We start from the raw sequence: 20,675 nt of genomic DNA on the forward strand, positions 1-20,675 counted from the left end.
GAAAGCAACGGGAAGCTACCACACTACCATTCCCAAGGCACACTTGACATGGCCCTCTTTGTGCAAAATAATGATTCCAGAGCTGAAACATCCCCTCAATCTGATCGTCATGAGGGGAGTACATGGAGGCTAATTGAAAGTGTAAAGATAAAGAAAAGGAAAAGCTATGGAATCGAACATCGAACATCTTACAATCTGGAAAATTGAAAAATGCGAAAAAAGAGGTGGAGCACAACAATATAGATATTTTTGGAACGTGCAAGGTGAGATGGGAAGGCAATGGTGTGTTACAGAGTGATTACTACAAACTATTTTATTCAGGCAAGGAAAAAATGGAATGGAGTAGCTATCATGGTAAAGAAGAAGGTAAAAACCATGATAATAGCAGATTGATGATGCTGAGATTGAAATGTCTCAAGAAAGATGTAGTTCTGATACAGGTCTACATGCCAACCAGCCAACACAGCAGATGAGACTGAAGAGTGCTGCAACAGAATTGGAATCTCTGGTGGAGAGAGAGAAGAAAAAGGCATGCATCACATTAATGGGACATTGGAATGCCATGGTTGGTGAAGAGAAAGACAGAGATGTGGTTTGAAAATTTGGATTGGGTAACAGACACAAAAGAGGTGTGAGAATAGTCAGAGTTTGTAAGGAAAACTCATTTGCAGTTGGAAACATGCTTTTTGAACATCACAAAAGAAGACGTACACATGGATGTCAAATATAGACAATAGCAGATACCAGATCGACTACATACTAATACAAAGTAGATTCCAGAAATGCATGAGAAATACCAAGGCTTATCCAGGAGCAGATATGAACTCTGACCACAACTTGGTTGTAGCAGATGCGCAGGTCACACTGAAAAGAATGCTGGTAGGTAAAGTGAGAGTGAAATTTAACTTGGACGCTCTAAAGGAAAAAGGAATAACCAAAAAGCTTGAAGAATAGTTTCGAGACAAGTGGAAAATTAGAGAATAGACAGAGGGCATAAACGAACAGTGGAACCAGTTCAGAGACACCCTGAAAGCAACCAGAAAAGACGTTGTTGATCTGGCGAAGTGCAAGCGGAGAAGGTTCCATGGGTTACCGATGGCATGATCTTGAAGATGGCAGAAAGGAGAAAATGGAAAAATGCACAAACTGATGAAGGAAAAAGGCAATGCAGAAGACTGAACAATGAGCTGACAAGAGAAACTGATCAGGCCAGGGAAAAATGAACGATAGAAATCTGCTCAGAAAAAGGGCTAGTGCGAAAAGATGTATCGAGTAGCCAAGGAAACAGTATTTCAGGCAAGGAAGAACAAAACAAATATGGAGATAGAAGGGAAAGATGGAACTCTTTAAGTGACCCACACACTGTTCAGAATAGATGGAAAGAATATACTGAAACTCTCTATGAAGTGGATCAAAGACCTTTCGATCTGCAGATTGAGAAGGAAGAATCAGTAAATGAAGATGAAAAAGGAGATTTTATCCTAAGTTCAGAAGTAAACAAGTCATTGGGAGAACTTAAAAACAACAAAGTTTGTGGTGTAGATGACATTCTGGCATAAATCTGAGTTTAAAAGAAACAGGCAAAACTGAGTTGACCTCTCTTTGCAACTACATCTATGACAAAGGGGAATGGCCAGAAGACTTCCTAGTAAGTATAATAGTCCCAATCCCAAAGACTAATAGTCCCAAAAAGTGTGAAGACCACAGGACAATCAGCCTAATATCGCAGGCAGCAAAAGTAGTTCTATGAATTCTGAATAGGAGGCTATATGGAATGCTGGAAGAAACACTTGGTGAAGAACAATATGGTTTCATAAGGGGAAAGAGAACACGAGATGCCATTGGACTTCAAAGAACCGTTGGCAAAAGATACATAGAAAAGGGCAAAGAAATGTATGCTGTCTTCATAGAATCGAAAATGCCTTTGAGAGTGCAACGGGATAAGCTGTTAGATATCTCGAAAAAGAAGGGAGTAAAGTGGAAGGAGAGAAAATGGATTGCAAATCTGTACCTGAATCAAAAAGCTTGGGTACGAATAAGCAATGGGATCTCTGAAGACACCAAGATTGGGAGAGGTCTTAGGCAGGGCTGTTGTCTCTCACCTATCCTATTTAACATCTATCTGGAGAAAGTACTGGAGAGCTGTTCGGATGGGACAAGAAGCATCAGGAAACAGTAGGGGGCGGAAAATTGAATGTATAAGATCTGCAGATGACATGGCGATTCTCGCAGAATATCAAGAGACGCTGACTCAAATGCTAAATGACCTGAATGAAGCCTGTGTAGTATATGGTATTAAAGAAAACCAAAAGCATGGTCAAAGGCCTAAGAAAAGTGAAAATTAAGTTGGGGTCAGAAATCACAGAACAGGTAAGAACACTCAAGTATTTGGGAAGTTGGATTAAATAAGACACGGATTGCCAACATGATATAAAAGTGAGAATGGCTCTGGCGAAAGAGGCATTTCAAAAGCAGAGAAGACTCCTAACTAGTTATTTAAACAAGGAATTACGGAAGTGGCTGGTTAAGTGCTTAATATGGAGCATTGCATTGTATGGAGCAGAAATGTGGACATTGAGAAAGCAGAATGAGAAGAGAATTGAAGCTTGTGAAATGTGGATATGGTGTAGAATGGAGAAGATCAGCTGCACTGATAAAAGTCAGGAATGAAGAAGTAGACGCAACTGAAGGTTTCTTTCTGGGAAAGAGAGGGAAGGGCAAAAGAAGGTTCCAGATGCTGGATGATGTCAGTAGGCCACGAGAAGGATACCAAAGAATGAAGAGGAACGCAGAAGACCAAAGCATGGAGGACTATGCAGTCAAAACATGCTGCACGGCAGACAACCCAATGATGATGATACCGGTTTGGACTTGGACAATCTGAGGAATGTGCTGTTTGTACATATGTTCCTGTCCATTTAAGTGATGGCCTCTGTGTAGCCACACTGGAGCTATAGTGACACTGGTTTCACCACCAAAACGTGTCACACAGAATCTAGAATTTAGTACCAGTTATGCGAGCAGTGTTTTCAACAAGCCTTCACACTGAAAGTATTTTTTGACCATACATACAAGGGTTGACTGAAAAGTAATGCCTCCACCTTCGTAACTCTTCAACAGTTGGCAGCATTGGTAAGCAGCAGGTACTGGCTTGTTCTGTAGCCTCTTCTCTACAGCTCCAGTTGGCGGCAAGCCTTAGCATTGAACGGTTGTGTTGCACAGTGTAAAGTATGGAACCCTGCGGAAACGGTCAGTCAATGCGATTTAAGCAACTTGCAGTCATTGAATTCTTGACAGCAGAAGGTGTCACGCCAAAGGAGATTCAACAGAAAATGAAAGCATTTTATGGTGATTGTGTTGATGTGAGTACTGTGTGTTGTTGGGCAAGTATGTTTAAAGATATTGAGGCGGGAACATCTGACTTGCGTGACAAACAAAGAGTTGGGCGTCCTGCAACAGCAACCACAGAGTTTCACAAGCAAAATGTTGACAGATTGATTCAGGACAATTGTCATATCACTCAAAGGAAAACTGCAAATGCAATCGGCATTCCACAAAAAAGTGTGGGTCACATCATTGCTTTGTTTGGCTATCGGAAGAACTGTATCTGATGGGTACCCCAGATGCTGACTGCTGAAATGAAAGCGCACAGACTTGAAATTTGCCAGGAACTCCTCTCGCATTATGAGAATGAAGGTGACACCTTTATCCATTCAACTGTGACAAGAGACGAAACGTGGGTAAACCATTACGACCCGGAGATGGAATGTCAGTCTATGGAATATTGACACGAAGACTCGCCCCAGAAAAAGAAATTCAATATGCAGCTCTCAGCTGGAAAAATCATGGCCACAGTGTTCTGGGATGCAGATGGTCTTATCCATGTTGATTTCCTTGATCAACAACGATAAATTCAGAGTGCTACATCATAACACTGCGAACTCTGAAACAACGGCTAACAACGGTCCGACAGGAAAAGGGAAATGTTTTCCTGCAGCATGACAGTGCCAAACCCACACACTTCACATGCTGCCACAGCAGAACTTCAGAGACTGAATCTCACTGCCGTACGGCATCCTCCATACAGTCCAGCAGCTGACTTCCACCTGTTCCTGATAGTGAAAGACGATCCACAGGGACATGATTATGCTTCTGATGAAGACGCTGAGAGAACTGCAAGACTGTGATTGTGGAAACAGTGTATGATTTATTAAAAGATTCTAATCCAAACCCAATGAATGAAGGTGGAGGCATTACTTTACATTCAACCCTCGTAGAATTGAACTGCCTGCCTCAGTAGTGCGTACTCCGGCTTGTACATAAATTGAATGTTCTAGTAAACTCCAACAGTCTATCAATAATTGGAACCCAGAACCTTCCAAAAGGCATAAATGTTGAAAATAATTTAAGGCGGCAAGGATCAAACTGGTGACATGCACACTATCAGCCAGTGATTTTAACCACTACACTATGGCAGACAACACACAGTACACTACAATGCTGTGTCAGGGGCATGGTGGTAAAATCAGAGAAGTGTGGGCTTGAGTGTGTCACATACCGTCCACTAGCTTACAGAATGAAGCTGTAAATGTAGGTCCACTCCTGCTCTCCTTGTTTTGATACTGAAGGATGAATTTCACACTGTGTGACGGGCCACAATTCAAAAGTGTTCTGGACCCCTCACAATACGAGATCACAGCTTTAAGGGACGTGAAATACGGGGCTTGCATAATAAGATACAGCTCATTGTTTGGTGATCATAAATAGCATTGTTTTACACATTTTGGCCAATCAGATGACAATTTATAATAAATTCAAGATCGGTTAGAACAATTTTGGAGATTGACATCACAGCAGTCACTGCAAAAGTCCATAATGATACTCTAAAAAATGAATTTAAAAGATTAGACTTACTGCTTGCCATGCTTCAGCCAGCACATACTTGTATTCTTCACAAATTACAAACCCATCGTAGAGAGGACCCCATATTCCATTGGTATGCCCAAAGCCAGTGAATGCAGGAGCACAGTCTATCTGCAGTTTTCTGGCTATACGATTCAAACCTGGAACTATGAAGGTAAGTTTGATCAGACTTTAAGATTATGTAAACACACAAAAAATAAAAACTGTCTCCAAGAGTGGAAAAAACTAAGATTTATTACATATGCACAAAAGCTTTAGAGTAAAACTAGCTTTTTACCCTTGACTTCACCTGCATACATGCATGACACATGTACAGCACACATATATCTCTGAATCTCTGTTGTTTTGCGCCATAATCCAGAGAGAGTGCACACGAGCATGTCACATAAATTGCACACAAATACCAGGATATCGGAATCTCTATTGTTTTACACCATATGATTCTAGAGAGAATGTCAAAATAACCCTGTGGCATGGTCCTCACTCCCATAACATACAGAAAAAATATTGAATCACTGCAGTGCTCATTCTTGTGACTTGATTGACACATTAACACCATATACAGGGCGATTCACGAAGATATGCAAATATTTTAATATGTTATTCTACAAGTAAAACTAAAGAAAAAAGTTCATATAGACATAGGTCCGCAAATGTTTTGTTACAGAGTTATGGCTAATAAAAGATTTTGCCTGAAATTTAGCAACTTCACTATTATGAAGCCATCGCAAAACTGTACGAGATTAAAGTAAGGCATGATTTTCATTTATTCTGTTGTTATTGATCTGGTGAATCTAATAAAACATGTCTCAGATGTGATTCTGCAGTAGTTTTCCAGAAAATCCAAAGAAGCAAAAATTTAATTTTGTAAAATTTTTAATTTATTAACTACTTGGCACAATTTGTTTTTTTAAATTCCAGACAATTGCATGAAGTTTTCCAAGAGAAGTTTTACAGAATTTAATTTTGGAAAAATGATGGTAATAACATTAACTGAAACTGTATGAATGTGTCAGATAATCTGCTTTTATTAATATACCATAGCACATGTGAATTCATGTTAAACCGGAAAAAACAAAGCTCAGTGTTAAGTAAGTTGAAAATCTCATATAAAGATGTGAAACAAATACTAACAAAGAGATAGAGGGGCTGGCCAGTACTTAGCTCAGTACAGCTGATAGATACACAAAAAACAGAACTGAAAATTTATGTTCCTAGCTTTCGGAACTTTGTTCCTTCATCAGGGAGGGGAGAGGGGAAAGAAAGGGAAGAAGGGAAAGTGGATTCAGTTACTCACAACCTAGGTTATGAAGCAACAGGGAAAGGAAAACAGGGAGGGTGGCAAGGATGGAGGCATGGTTGTCAGAGGGGAGCCAAAGATATTCTACTGTAAGTACTGTGCCAGCTTCAAACCAAAGAGGATGCATACAGAAGTAAAGAGGTATATAGTATAAAGATAAACACAACTATGTAGGATGAAAAGATGTCTGAATGGCTAAAGAGGAAAGGGAAATAGGAGAAGACTGAAGAGTAAATGGGAGTGAGATTGTTTAACGTAGGTTCAGGCCAGGGGGATGACGGGATGAAAGGATGCGTTGGAGTGCAAGTTCCCATCTCCACAGTTCCGAGGGACTGGTATTGGGTGGGAGAAGCCAAATGGCACATACGGTGTAGCAGGTTCCTAGGTCCCTAGAATTATGCTGGAGGGCATGCTCTGCTACTGGGTATTGGACATCTCCTAGGTAGACAGTTTGTCTGTGTCCGTTCATGCGCTCAGCCAGTTTAGTTGTTGTCATACCGATGTAAAAGGCTGTGCAGTGCAGGCATATCAGCTGATAAATGACATGTGTAGTTTCACATGTGGCCCTGCCTTGAATTGTATATGTTTTACCAGTAGCGGGGCTGGAGTAGGTGGTTGTGGGGGGGATGCATGGGGCAGGTTTTGCAGGGGGGTCGGTTACAGGGGTAGGAACAGCTGGGTAGAGAAGGTAGTCTGGGAATATTGTAGGGTTTGACAAAGATGTTACGGAGGTTGGGGAGGGGGGTGGGGGTGGGGGTGGGGGCGACGAAAGGCAACTCTGGGTGGTGTGGGGAGAATTTTGTCAAGGGATGATCTCATTTCAGGGGTTGACTTGAGAAAGTCATATCCCTGGCAGAGTAATTTGTTGATGTATTCGAGGCCAGGATAATATTGGGTGACAAGGAGGATGCTTCTGTGTGGTCTGGAGGTAGGAACATTGTTGTTGGACGGGGAGGAATATATTGCTCGGGAGATCTGTTTGTGGACAAGGTCTGCAGGATAGTTGCGGGAGAGGAAAGCACTGGGTCGTGAGTAACTGAATCCACTTTCCCTTCTTCCCTGTCTTTCCCCTCTCTCCTCCCTGATGAAGGAATAAAGTTCCGAAAGCTAGGAACGTAAATTTTCGGTTCTGTTTTCTGTGTATCTTTCGGCTGTACTGAGCTGAGGTAAGTACTGGCCAGCCCCTCTATCTCTCTGTTAGTATTTGTTAAGTAAGTTGCACAGTGTACATAAAATTTCACAATACATTCACAACCAATGTTCAAAAATGTCTCCACCGGGTTCAATGCATTTAGCTGCATGTGTATGAACAGATTTTGTTGCTCACTTCAGTTTTACAGGATTGTTCTTAATTTTGTCTATTGCATTCATAATGGGAGCAAGTAATGCCTCACGTATACTGACATTGTCCTCAAACTATGTCACTCATCCATCCCCAAACACAAAAATCCACTGGTAATAAACTGGGCAATCTGTGTGGCCACAGACATGTAGCAGCACGACCAATCCATTTCTCGGGAAATGTTCATTTAAATGTGTATTAACGACATTGATGAAATGTGGAGGTGAGCTGTCCTGTTGAAAATACATTTGCAATCGTGTAGCAAGTGGGACATCTTTGAGTAAGCAGGGCATTTCTTCTTGAAGGAATTGTAAGTACATCTCACAGATGAAACGTCCTGGGAAAATGAATGGTCCAATAAAGTGTGTGTTGATTGTACCACACCACATGTTTATGCTATCGCTGCTGGAAACTGCATTGCACTATTGCATGTCGATTTGCTTCACACCATATTTCTCGCTACGTAAATTGTTTAGACCGTCTCGAGTAAAATGTGCCTCATCAATAAATAAAATGTATTTTTGTAACTGCCAAGCAGCGTTTAACTAGTTGCACAACTCCAAGTGAGGGGCAGGATCTCCCGAATGTAAATGATGCACTTTCTGTTAATGGGAAGGATACAGATTATTGTACTTCAGTGTACGCCATATCTTCGGTTGTGAAATGCCTAATCGTTGAGAGATACATCATGTACTGGTATCCAGGCTACGTTGAACAGCATTCATAATATCCTCATCATCATCTTGACGTATCAAGTGCTCATACTGATTATAAACGCTAGGTAGAGAACCTGTCTCCCGTAACATTCGAAATACTCCGCTAATGGTTCATATATTCTGAATCCTCGGAGTTGGATAATGTACGCAATATTCGTTAACTTCAGCTGTAGCATTACAGTCACATTTGCCATAAATAAACTCCATAACTCCATATCGGCATATTCCTCTGTTGTAAATTTGAAAGGCATCCTTATTTCATAAATAATGTACAAGCTACAACAGTTACTATGTGGTTTCACTTAAATACACTGTTGTTATTATGTTCTTTCATTGAACAATACAGAAAACTAATGTGTTACATCTTCTATAATACTGGTGTTAGGAAATGATAAACAACTCACTAACAGTTGCCAACAATGACATAAACTTTTCTACATTCTTAACAGAAAGTAAACAAATTTAATTGTATAATAATCTTTGCTTCTCTGGATGTTCTGGGAAACTACTGCAGATACACATCTGGGACTTGATTCACCAGACCAATAATAACAAAGTAAATGGAAATCATGATTTACTCTAACCTCTTACAGTTTTGCAATGGCTTCATATTAGTGAAGTTGCTAAATTTCAGACAAAATCTTTTATTAGCGGTATCTCATAACTAAACATTTGTAACCCCATGTTTATATTAACTTTTTTCTTTAGTTTTACTTGTAGAATAACATATTAAAATATTTGCAAATCTTTGTGAATCACCCTGTATAAGAAACGAATTACAATAATCTCTCTCTCTCTCTCTCTCTCTCTCTCTCTCTCTCTCTCTCTCTCTCTGCCTCTCCATCAACCGCTCCTCAGTCTAGCTCATCTCCTCCAACTGCCCCTTTCTATGTCCACCTCCTCCAAAACCCCTCTCTCTGTCCATCACCTTCAACCCCCTCTTTCCCTGTCTATCTCCTTCAACTGCTCCCTCCCCCCTCTACCAGTCCTCCAACTCCCTCTTTCTCTGTCCACCTCCTCCAATCTCCCCCCCCCCCCCCCTCTGTCTGTTTACTCCAATTGCCCTATCTCTGTTCATCTCCTCTAACCCTCATTTCTATGCACATCACTCCAAACCCCTCTTTTTCTGTCCATCTTTTCCAACTGCTCCTCTCTCTTCCAGCTCCTTCAACTGCCCCTTTCTCTGGATGTCTCTTCCAACTGCCCCCCCTCCCTCTCTCCATCTCCACAACTGCACCCCCCTCTCTCATCTCCTTGAACTACCCATCTCTCTATCTGTCTCCTCCAATTACTCCTCTCTCTGTTCATCTCCTCCTCCTCCTACTAATCTCTCTGTCTGTCTCCTCCAAACAAACCTCTGTCTGTCCACATCCTTCAACCCCCTGTCTCTATATGTCCTCTCCTCACACTTTTCTCTGGCCATTTTCTCCTCATTCTTTGTCCAGGTCCTCTGACCCTCTGTCTGTCCAGCTTCTCTCCCTCTCTCTGTCCATCTCTTCCAAGTGCTCCTCTCTCTTCCATCTCCTCCAAGTGACACTCACTCTGTCCATCTCCTCCAACTGCCCCTCTTTGTCCATCACCTCCAACTGCTCCTCTCCCTTACATCTCCTCCAACTGCCCCTTTCTCTGTCTGCTTACTCCAACTGCTCCCCTCTTTGTCCATCTCCTTCAATTGCCCATCTCTCTGTCTGTCTCCCCAAAGTGTCCCTGTCTCTGTCCGTCTCCTCCAGCTGCTCTCTGTTTACCTCCTCCAACCCCCCACCCCTCTCTGTATGTTTTGACTCCTCCTCCCTCCTTTCTCTGTCCATCCCCTCCACCCCCTTTCTTGGTTCATGTCCTCCAACCCCCTTCTCTGTGTCTGCCTCGTCCTTTCATTCTCACTATCCATCTTCTCTCCCTCCTCTCTCTGCTTAGCTATGCCCATCCACACATATCCTCCTGGAAAGCATTCCAATGCTACCTGCAAACCATGCCTATAGTGCAGGGTAGCCCAGATGTCAGCCCATTTCATCCACACCTCCACCTTTGCTGTTGGGTGTCACCACATGTATTTTTATTTTCCTTCTGAGCTAGTTAACGCATTTTGTCGGATCCTGTCCAGCATCGCCTCGAAAAATTGCTGGATGCATCTGACTCATTAATGCTGTTGTATCAGACCTGTTTGTACCTTGACAGTCCGAACTGCAGGAGGAACATGCTGTTTGTACATGTGTTCCTGCCCATTTAAGAGAAGCCTTTTGTGTAGAATCATTGTAGCCACAGTGATGTTGATGTGTGATATAGTACAGTCTCTTTCTTCACTTGTGTTCCTCTGTTCAATTCATTACGATTGACGAAGGTTAGGTTTGGTGCTGAATTAACTAATCTATTTCGACTGATGTTCACTTGTGCTTACTTTTTATTCAATCCACCAGTACTATGAACAGACAGATGGAGTTGTGATGTGAAGCCCGTTGTCACCTATTATTGCCAATTTGTTTATGGAAGATTTCGAACACGTGCCTGGGAGTGGTTGGCTGTGAAACCTGCATGTTCTTTCAGATATGTATACAGTTTGTTTGTTATTATCCTCATGGCAGTGAGAATTTGAATGACATTTTTGAACACCTGAATTCAATCCACTGAATATTTGTTTCATTATGGAGGATGGCTGCCTTCCCTTACTTGATGTGTTTGTCAGGAGGAAGGTGGAAGGTACGTTGGAACATGCTATTAACTGGAAGCCTACTTCCCCTGACTTTTACCTCCAGGATGGTAGTTGTCACTGTCAGGCTCAATGTGAAGGGGAACTTTGTACCTTGGTTCACAGGGCCCATGTCATCTCGGGCCCTGAGGGCTTTTCAGCTGAGTTGGCCCATCTCGAAGTCACCATTCGTCAGAATGGTTACATTCAAAGACATATCAGGCAGGCGCTGTGCTAAACTGGGCACTGGCTGAGCGATAATAGTACCAAGGTGGCATCAAAGTCTATGGCCTTTTTGCCTTACGCAGGGAGCAACATGGTTGGTCGTTTTTTGTGGAAATATGATGTGAAGTGTGTTTTTCAACCACCATCTAAGATCAGGGTGAAATGTAAAGGCTGATCTTGGTTTGTGTAAGGTGGATGTTTAGTGCATTCCTTGCAATTGTGGCATGTCATATATTGGTCTGACTACCAGGACTGTGGATGTCTGGTGTACAGTGTGTAAAATGGAAATGATCGTATGGCATCAGTGGCCAGGAGTTCCCAGGCGGTAAGTTCGGCCACCAAGTGCAAGTCTTACTGAGTGCGACGCCACATTCGGTGACCTGCGTGTCGACTGTACAGAGTGTAATAAGTGGCACACATGCTTACAACAGCCCCGCAATTGTGCCATTGCAGAACATTGTCTTGGCACCAGTCATCCTATAGAATATAACAACACGGAGGTACTGGCATGCACTTCCAGCTATTGGGATAGTGTTATTAAAGAAGCTGTTGAAATTAAATTAGCAAGTAACCTTAGAAATAGAGGTGGTGATTTTTGTTTAAATTCTACACGGAATCCTGCTGTCTCCAAATGGTTCTAAGCACTATGGGACTTAACATCTGAGGTCATCAGTACCCCAGACTTAGAACTACTTAAACCTAACTAATCTAAGGACATCACACACATCCATGCCCGAGGCAGGATTCAAACTTGCGACCGTAGCAGCAGCGTGGTTCCGGACTGAAGCGCCTAGATCCGCTCGGTCACATGGGCTGGCAATTCTGCTGTCTCCCTTCTCAAGAAACGGAAGTACAGAGTATACGCTAGCTCATCCATCGATTATTAATTTGACTATCAACAACTTCTGACATTGGTCATGTTTGGTTTGTGATGGCACCAGTGTTTACAGTGTGTGCAAGTGTTATCCTTTCAGAGTTTCTCTTGCTCCTATCAAAATATTGGTAGTTGTATACAGCATCACTCTGCTACATCCCATAAGTTGTCCAAACATTGTATACACTGGGAGAGACTCAGGTCTTTGTTTTGCCAGAAATGTTTCACCTCAATTTATTAGTGCATCATCAGTGGCCTGAAATACATATACAGGGCTATTACAAATGATTGAAGCGATTTCATAAATTCACTGTAGCTCCATTCATTGACATATGGTCACGACACACTACAGATACGTAGAAAAACTCATAAAGTTTTGTTCGGCTGAAGCCGCACTTCAGGTTTCTGCTGTCAGAGCGCTCGAGAGCGCAGTGAGACAAAATGGCGACAGGAGCAGAGAAAGCGTATGTCGTGCTTGAAATGCACTCACATCAGTCAGTCATAACAGTGCAACGACACTTCAGGACGAAGTTCAACAAAGACCCACCAACTGCTAATTCCATTCAGCGATGGTATGCGCAGTTTAAAGCTTCTGGATGCCTCTGTAAGGGGAAATCAACGGGTCGGCCTGCAGTGAGTGAAGAAACAGTTGAACGCATGCGGGCAAGTTTTACGCGTAGCCTGCAGAAAATTGGCTCATGCCACAACTGGAGACCGACAGCGCCGACTTCATCTTTCAACAGGATGGTGCTCCACCGCACTTCCATCATGATGTTCGGCATTTCTTAAACAGGAGATTGGAAAACCGATGGATCGGTCGTGGTGGAGGTCATGGCCTCCACACTCTCTCGACTTAACCCCATGTGATTCCTTTCTGTGGGGTTATGTGAAAGATTCAGTGTTTAAACCTCCTCTACCAAGAAACGTGCCAGAACTGCGAGCTCGCATCAACGATGCTTTCGAACTCATTGATGGGGACATGCTGCGCCGAGTGTGGGAGGAACTTGATTATCGGCTTGATGTCTGCCGAATCACTAAAGGGGCACATATCGAACATTTGTGAATGCCTAAAAAAACTTTTTGAGTTTTTGTATGTGTGTGCAAAGCATTGTGAAAATATCTCAAATAATAAAGTTATTGTAGAGCTGTGAAATCGCTTCAATCATTTGTAATAACCCTGTACATTATCATGTGCATTCAGCACTTTCAAATTACATATAGTACATGTAAGTTACCATCAGCTCTGATATACACACATTCTGTTTAACATATTCTACTATTTACTTTGTATGTTGACATTGTTCTACAAGAACTATTGCTGTACTGAAAGTTAAGCGGCTGTTCTGTTTGTAGCACTAAACCTCATTTTCCAGCCAGCTGCACCAATTTTGGTGATGAGATACATCCATTTGTGGTTACTTTCTAGTGAAGGTATTGCTATTGACAACTCTATCATGGCAAATTAAAAATAGGAAATACTGTTTCCAAGAAATAGCAAGCCTTAGACAACTTCCTTGTATCCATTATCTACATGCAAGACAATGATACTGGTATACGAACCACATTTCAGACTTTAACTGTCTTCAACACAGATGGGACATGAAAATAGTTCTCTTTCCCACATCTAAAGGTATCTCTCCTTCTGAAACTTCACTGTGCTGACTATGGTAAGATCCACCTTCCCTGCCACTGAATCATATCAAGGTACCACTGGCTATTCCAAAAGTGTCACTCCATCACTCCTCCTCTGTTCTGGCTTGTGAGCAGCAAAGGAAGATAGGAGATACAGTGGAGTGGTTGCTTTTACACATCATTTCTTCCAACTCAACAACAGCATTTTTACAACTACTGACCCAGGGATTAATCACTATTTATCTTACTCCTCTTTACACCTGGAATGGGACATTCCAGTTTTAAATTATCTGTCTCCAATATCGTCTTCTGCCTGTGTTTCAGCAATGCACATTTCAATGATTCCTCCTCCACCACCATTCTGTTCTTATGTGTAAACCTTGATAAATTTATTATGGTATGCATCTCAATGGTTGAAATATAGCTAAAGAAAAAGATACTAAAATTACTATATGTCTATATGTTGCTCGTATAGTAATATTTCTTGCCCAACATCACCTATGTCACATACAGCTTTTGGGGAGGGAGGGAGGGAGGGAGGGAGGCAGGGAGGGATCACTCTGGCACCACCAAAAAATGTTCCCTTGCTCATTCACCTGTCTTGTTATGTGTACACTGCTCTAGTATATGTAGGGTATGATGACAAGACCAACACAATATCCAACGTGAATGAGTACATTTGGATAATTTATCTGAACTACTACTAGTGTTAGGGCATTAAATGTTTCCAGACAATTACAAATTTTATTACTAACACTGTACTTTCTAATGTAGCTAATGGTTTGAGAATTAATGAAAATGTTCGAAAGTAATCACTAATACAAATATTATATGTAATTCTGATGAAAACCCTAATTAATAAATTATAAATAAACTGAATTCCTTACCTTGATGCCCAACCAATGTTGGAATTACATGATTACTTAAGTGTTTAATTTACTTACTTTGCATGTGGACAGTGCCTCCAGGCAGCATGCTTGGTTTGAACAGTTCCACATTGCCATATGCATTCCTTGGAACCTTGCCATCAACCGCAGTTGGTGGGACATAGTCTTCAACTTGCCAAGGCCCAAAATACTCCACTGGGACACCTTTGATGATTTTACGATTTATCTAATAACAAACAGATGACAATGGAGTATGAGGTAAGTGATCTCAAAGTGTAAAGCTAAAACTGGAAACAAGTATATCACCAAATAATTATTCCACTGCAGTTTTGATTAGTAACTGAAGTAACAGACAACTGTTGTGATCACATCAATATGAAATCTAGAGAAAACGTATAGATCTCAAACTCTGGGGAAAAATATCCAATATACACGGGCCTTAGACAAAAACAAAAATGATAATGCCAATTATAGCTTTCAGAATATTGGTTCTCCATACCCCCCATGACCGGAGCAACAGAATCTTGTTTTCTGCCAGGATTTTGATGACATTTCATCATTGTGCCCTGAGATGAGACATATCTTCCTTGTCTTAAATACAATAGTGTTCCACCAACTACCTGTCGTGCACAATATCCTGGTCTGCCCCTATTCCAAATCTGCAATGTAAGCATATTGTCATATTGCTGGTTTGGTTGTGCAGTATCGCTGCGAGTAGCTGCATTCTGCAGAGTCGAGCAAGCAACACAGAGCTGTTATGTTGTGGATAGCTCTGCATGGGAAAAGTATTATTATGGAAGTTCAAGTACAAGTGAAGTAATGAGATATGGAAATGGATTCAGTGAAAGTGCATAAAGAAGTAAATAAGTATGAGCAGTACCACCAATAACATATTTTGAGTATCCATCCGTTTGCATGTCATAACGTACAATATCAATCCTCTGCGCCATGTTCGGCCTCCCACAATGAACTAATGTGATCAGTAAAACAGTTACCACAACAGAGTGTAATCAGCAGCAGTGTGGAGCAGAGCAATGGGACCTGCACGGGAGTATCGGATATGTGGTGTGGACAGGGCACATGTCAAAGAGAGAAACAGTTCAAGGGTCACTCAGCAGATGTACCCCAGGTGTGTTACAATATAATTGTGCCCTGTGATCAGACATATCTTCCCTACCTTAAATACAATAGTGTTCCACCACCTACCCAACCAACCTGCACAATATGCTGGTTTGCCCCTATTTCGCATCTGCTCCTGATCCCTTGCCCGATTGCTCATCTCACTTCGGTAGGTCTTGATCCCACTACTAGGTATCTGCTAGTACAAGAAGGAGCCTCCCCAAAGAAGGTGCTAAACATCATTATCATATTCCACCATTTCCTGGGCAACAGTAATTCACTGGCTAATTCAAATGGTCATCCTCAAGGCCCCAAAATTCTGACAATGGGCACAACCTAGAAGAACTGTGACCTGAATATCGAAGGAATTTCTAAAAACAAATGTGAATATCTCTCATGTCTATGCAGTGAGAATAATGTGGACATAATTACTCTATAAAAAATACACATAAAAGATGACAGTGATCTCCAAAGCAGATGAAAAATTCCAGGATATAGACTGGTAGATTCTCTTCACGACAAATGCCATGTGTACAGAATAGTAACATATGTGAGGACAGACATAGCTGATTACAGAGTGGTTTCCAAGGACTCTACAGACATCATCTTTATCTTGGCAGTGATGACATGCGGGACTATTGTTGTCAACATCTAAACTTCCAATAGTGGTCTGGCACACACTCCCATTCATTCAGACTTTTTACTGACCCTGCCATCTATGTTGGAGACTTTACTAGCCACCACCATGATTGGGGATATAAGGCTATTGATATACAGGGCAACATCTTATATGATTGGCTGTCCTTGAATAACCTCTACTTGGTTTTTAGTGCAAAGAACAAAGGAACATTCTGATCAGCAAGATGGCAGAAAGATGCCTAACCAGACCTATGCTTTATCACTACTGGTCAAGCTAATGGAAATAAACTGGCAAACAGGAAAATTATACCAGTCTTTTCCATAGAGCCAATATAGGTCTATTCTGATTGATTATGGCTTCCAGACACCATTAGTAAATTCAACTGCTAAAGCTCACTGGGATAAAAAAGAAAGCAAGAAAGAACTCTCCGCAACATGTTGACAATCTCGATGAGATTGTTGACCTCATTCCTGTGCAAATTACAAATTATGAAAGATTTACTAAAGCTGTCAAAGTAGCAGCAAACAGAACAATACTCATAAGACACAGGAAACAATACATCCCAGGATGGTCCTATGAGTGTGATGAGTTATGCCAGGAATATCAACTTGCAAATTCAAATACAACAGCGGATGAACTTCTTCAAGCTCTGAATAATCACAAAAGAAGGAAATGCCAGAAGCTATAGAGAGCCTCGACTTCACCCATTTGAATAATAAAGTGCACAGCTAATGAAGAAATTGTGTCAGATTCAAAGCCTGAGAGATGCCAACACATCACACCAAACAAAGTTGCCACACACTTGTTGCAGAATTCTAAGGCAGCTAAGAACAAAAACTGCACTAGACTTGTGGAAACACAGTTATGATTCAAACGCTCACACCTAGTCCCTCATCCAGAGGTCTCATGCGAGTTCACAACCGATGAGCTGGAGGAAGCTTTAGCAAGTGTTGTAAATGTCTGCTTGTGTCTGTGTATGTGCGGTTGGATATGGGTGTGTGTGCGAGTGTATACATGTCCTTTTTTCCCCCTAAGGTAAGTCTTTCCGCTCCCGGGATTGGAATGACTCCTTACCCTCTCCCTTAAAACCCACATCCTTTCGTCTTTCCCTCTCCTTCGCTCTTTCCTGATGAAGCAACCGTTGGTTGCGAAAGCTTGAATTTTGTGTGTATGTTTGTGTGTCTATGGTAAGTCACATCTTTGTTTTTAGATATATTTTTCCCACGTGGAATGTTTCCCTCTATTATATCCATATCATTAATTAACTAATCTGGTATACATAAGCATTTCTAGGATTTTCGAGAAACCTGGTATCAGTGAAACTGGTCTGTAGTTGTTGGGGTCATCCTTATACCCTTTCTTGTACACTGGCACCACCTTCGTTATCTTCAGTTTTTCTGGAAAATTTGCATCTCTGAAAGAACAGTCTTTTCGGTTCAGCAGTGGTGTTATTAATCTGCTCACTTACCAGCTTTATTACATGATTTGATATTTCATCATCACCAGCTGATTTCTTGGACTTCAATTTCTGTATAGTTTTCCGTAATTCATCTTCCGTGACTGGTCTTAAGAACATAGTACGGCATAATCTTTTTAGTACCTTAATACCTTTCTGTTGTTAACTATTTCTTTCCAATTTTAATTTCTCTACTACACTGATACAGTTATTATTCAGTACGTTTGCTATTTCCATACCATCTGTGACCACTGTGTTGTCTGTTTTAATTGACCTAATACCTTCTTCTTTGTTTGACCCATCTTCTTCCTTTCTTTCAGCATTGATTGCATTCCAAGCTGCCTTTGCCTTGTTTTTTTTTGTTCTGGTGGTGCCAATTGCTCTTGCTTTGGCTTCTCTTGTTGTTTTTCTATACTTCTTTTTTAACATTTCATAGTTTTCAGCTTCGCCCATCAGTCTCAGATCCTGAAGCTTCCTTTGTTGTTCTGGTATTTCACTGGTAATCCACTGTGTTTGATCTTGCTGCCTTTCTTGTCTCTTTACTTTGGGAAATGCTACATTAAAATGGTACTTAATTGTTGAAATAAATGCATCATATTTTTCATTTCCACTCTGGGCCTGTAGGGTTTCATTCCAGGTTTCCTTACTTAACATTGTTCTAAAGATGTTGGTATTTTGTTCACTGATGATCCTAAATTCTTTGGTTGTTTGTTTTGGTTCTGATACTGTGTCATTACTTCTACAAAAGCTGATTAGTTGTCCATGATGATCAGATATTTCTGTATGAACTACATGTGACTCATAGTTACACATATTAGTAATTATGTTGTCAATAACTATCTCACTTTGTGAAGTCACTCTTGTTGGTGCAGTTATTGTTACTTTCATTTTATGCTGTATTAACAATTCTTCACAATCCTGTCTTATTTTTGTGTCTTTTCCCATGTCAATGTTGAAGTCTCCACATATAATAAGATTTCTCTTCATACTCATTCTCAATAAGCTAGCAATTTTTTTCAGAAAGATGCTAATATTGCCACATGGTGAACTGTACACACAGAACATTCTAAAATCCTCTGTCACTATACCAGTAACTTCAAAGCCTTTTTCTCTAGCTATAGGCAATGTAGCAGCTTCACTGTTTACATTCTTTAGTAGAGTACCTGTTTTAATATATACCGTATTTACTCGAATCTAAGCCGCACCTGAAAAATGAGACTCGAAAAAAAGGAAAAAAATTTCCCGAATCTATGCCGCACCTGAAATTTGAGACTCGAAATTCAAGGGGAGAGAAAAGTTTTAGGCCGCACCTCCAAATCGAAACAAAGTTGGTCCTTTGTAATATGAGACACAATTTAGGTCGAATGAATGACGATACAGCTACAGTAGTTTGGTTCGAGTCGTAAGCTTAACAGTTAAGCTTTACCAGGTAGCCATTGCTATGCGTCAGGCGCTCCGTCCGTATTTATACGGGTACCCTTCCTTTTTCACGTGCTTAGTCTGGTTTGAATCGATTGCTTATTTTGCTTTGATCTGATAAATGCCGTTTTCTTTGTTATAGGTGTTTGCGTCACTCTTAAGCTGAAGATGCATTACTGCACTGTGTCATGCATTGTTTGTCGCATTCTGATAGCGCGTGTTTACAGCCTGTCGCGGCTCGCGGCATGGCTTGCTTTTGTGCGTGCTACCGCCGCGTACAATTAAAAAAAAATCAAATTCTGCACAGAAATTAGACATCTTAGATTTAAAAATCTAGTCACTTGCCGTGCTTCATTTCTGATTGCATCACTATTAGGCATAAGAATAATACGAAATACGAATATAAACATGACACGATACGTATATTCTTCCGCGTTTGCTGTTGTCTCACTCTAGTTTCGTAGTTTATTAGTCAGACAGGGTTTTAATGAGATAGCAGCAAACACGAAAGAATACATGGCAAAATGTTTATATTCGTATTATTCTTATGGTGAAGAGAATACTGTATGTGATTCAAATTTCATCAGGTTCCTTATTAGCACCCATCTCTTCTCACAGATAGGAAAAAATTCACAACGTAGAGTTGGCCATATTGACAAACATCCCAAACAGTCTTGCCAGTCAGATTTTCGTAGTACACTGAAATTGTGCTACATTCGAAGATGAACAATACGGATTTTGTATTTACTTCGTTGGATAATGTATGAAAATGCAGTGGTCGAAATTCGCGGCGGAGAAAAAAAGCTCGTCTTCCACTTTTTTTTTAAATTTATTTACTGACGCAGAGGTTTTGGCGCCAGTATTTATCTTTGTGCCTTCAAAGCATGCCTGCTTAGCGCTACATATATTCGACGGCAGAACTTAGTTGTGGCGGCACGTACCAACATTTTTCATAACTTCCACTTGCTTTGCACTCGATTCTAAGCCGCAGGCGATTTTTTGGATTACGAAAACCGGAAAAAAAGTGCGGCTTAGATTCGAGTAAATACGGTATATATACAAACACCACCACGCTTATATTTAGATCTGCAGAAGTATCTAGCTAATTTGTAGTCCTTTACTGCAACATTAAGTATTTTACTTTCAGTTAGTCCATGTTCACTTATGCATAATATGTCTGGTCTTACTTCACTGAGGAGTACTTCTGCTTCTAATTTTTTGTTCCCAAAGTATTGAATATGTTGATGCAAGTACTTTTATGTAATTTTTCTTTTGTTGGTTTACGTGTTTTGAAGTGTATTCTGAGGCAAATTCTTTAGTATAGTCTTTTTTTTGTATGGTGCTTATATTTTTCTTTTCCAGCTAGAGGGTATGATTTTTCAGCCCCTTCAGGCCATATTAGTTTCCCTTGCTTCTAATGATTTTGCAGATATCTGCAAACATTCTGCTGAATGTTACA

General features: G+C 40.9%; 1 protein-coding gene across 1 annotated transcript in view; it reads right to left on the reverse strand.

The window, feature by feature from the left end:
- LOC126095307 (DNA repair protein complementing XP-C cells homolog) overlaps positions 1-20,675 on the reverse strand; it is a 109,636-nt gene that overhangs the window by 11,589 nt on the left and 77,372 nt on the right. Inside the window, exons 4-5 of the mRNA XM_049910104.1 lie at positions 14,640-14,808; positions 4,915-5,069 (exon numbers count right to left, since the gene is read on the reverse strand). Of these exons, the coding sequence (XP_049766061.1) occupies positions 4,915-5,069; positions 14,640-14,808 (324 nt within the window). The remainder of the gene's footprint in view (positions 1-4,914; positions 5,070-14,639; positions 14,809-20,675) is intronic.

The sequence above is a fragment of the Schistocerca cancellata genome, chromosome 8 (genome assembly GCF_023864275.1).
Source record: "Schistocerca cancellata isolate TAMUIC-IGC-003103 chromosome 8, iqSchCanc2.1, whole genome shotgun sequence".
In the NCBI taxonomy this organism is placed as follows: Eukaryota; Metazoa; Arthropoda; class Insecta; order Orthoptera; family Acrididae; genus Schistocerca; species Schistocerca cancellata.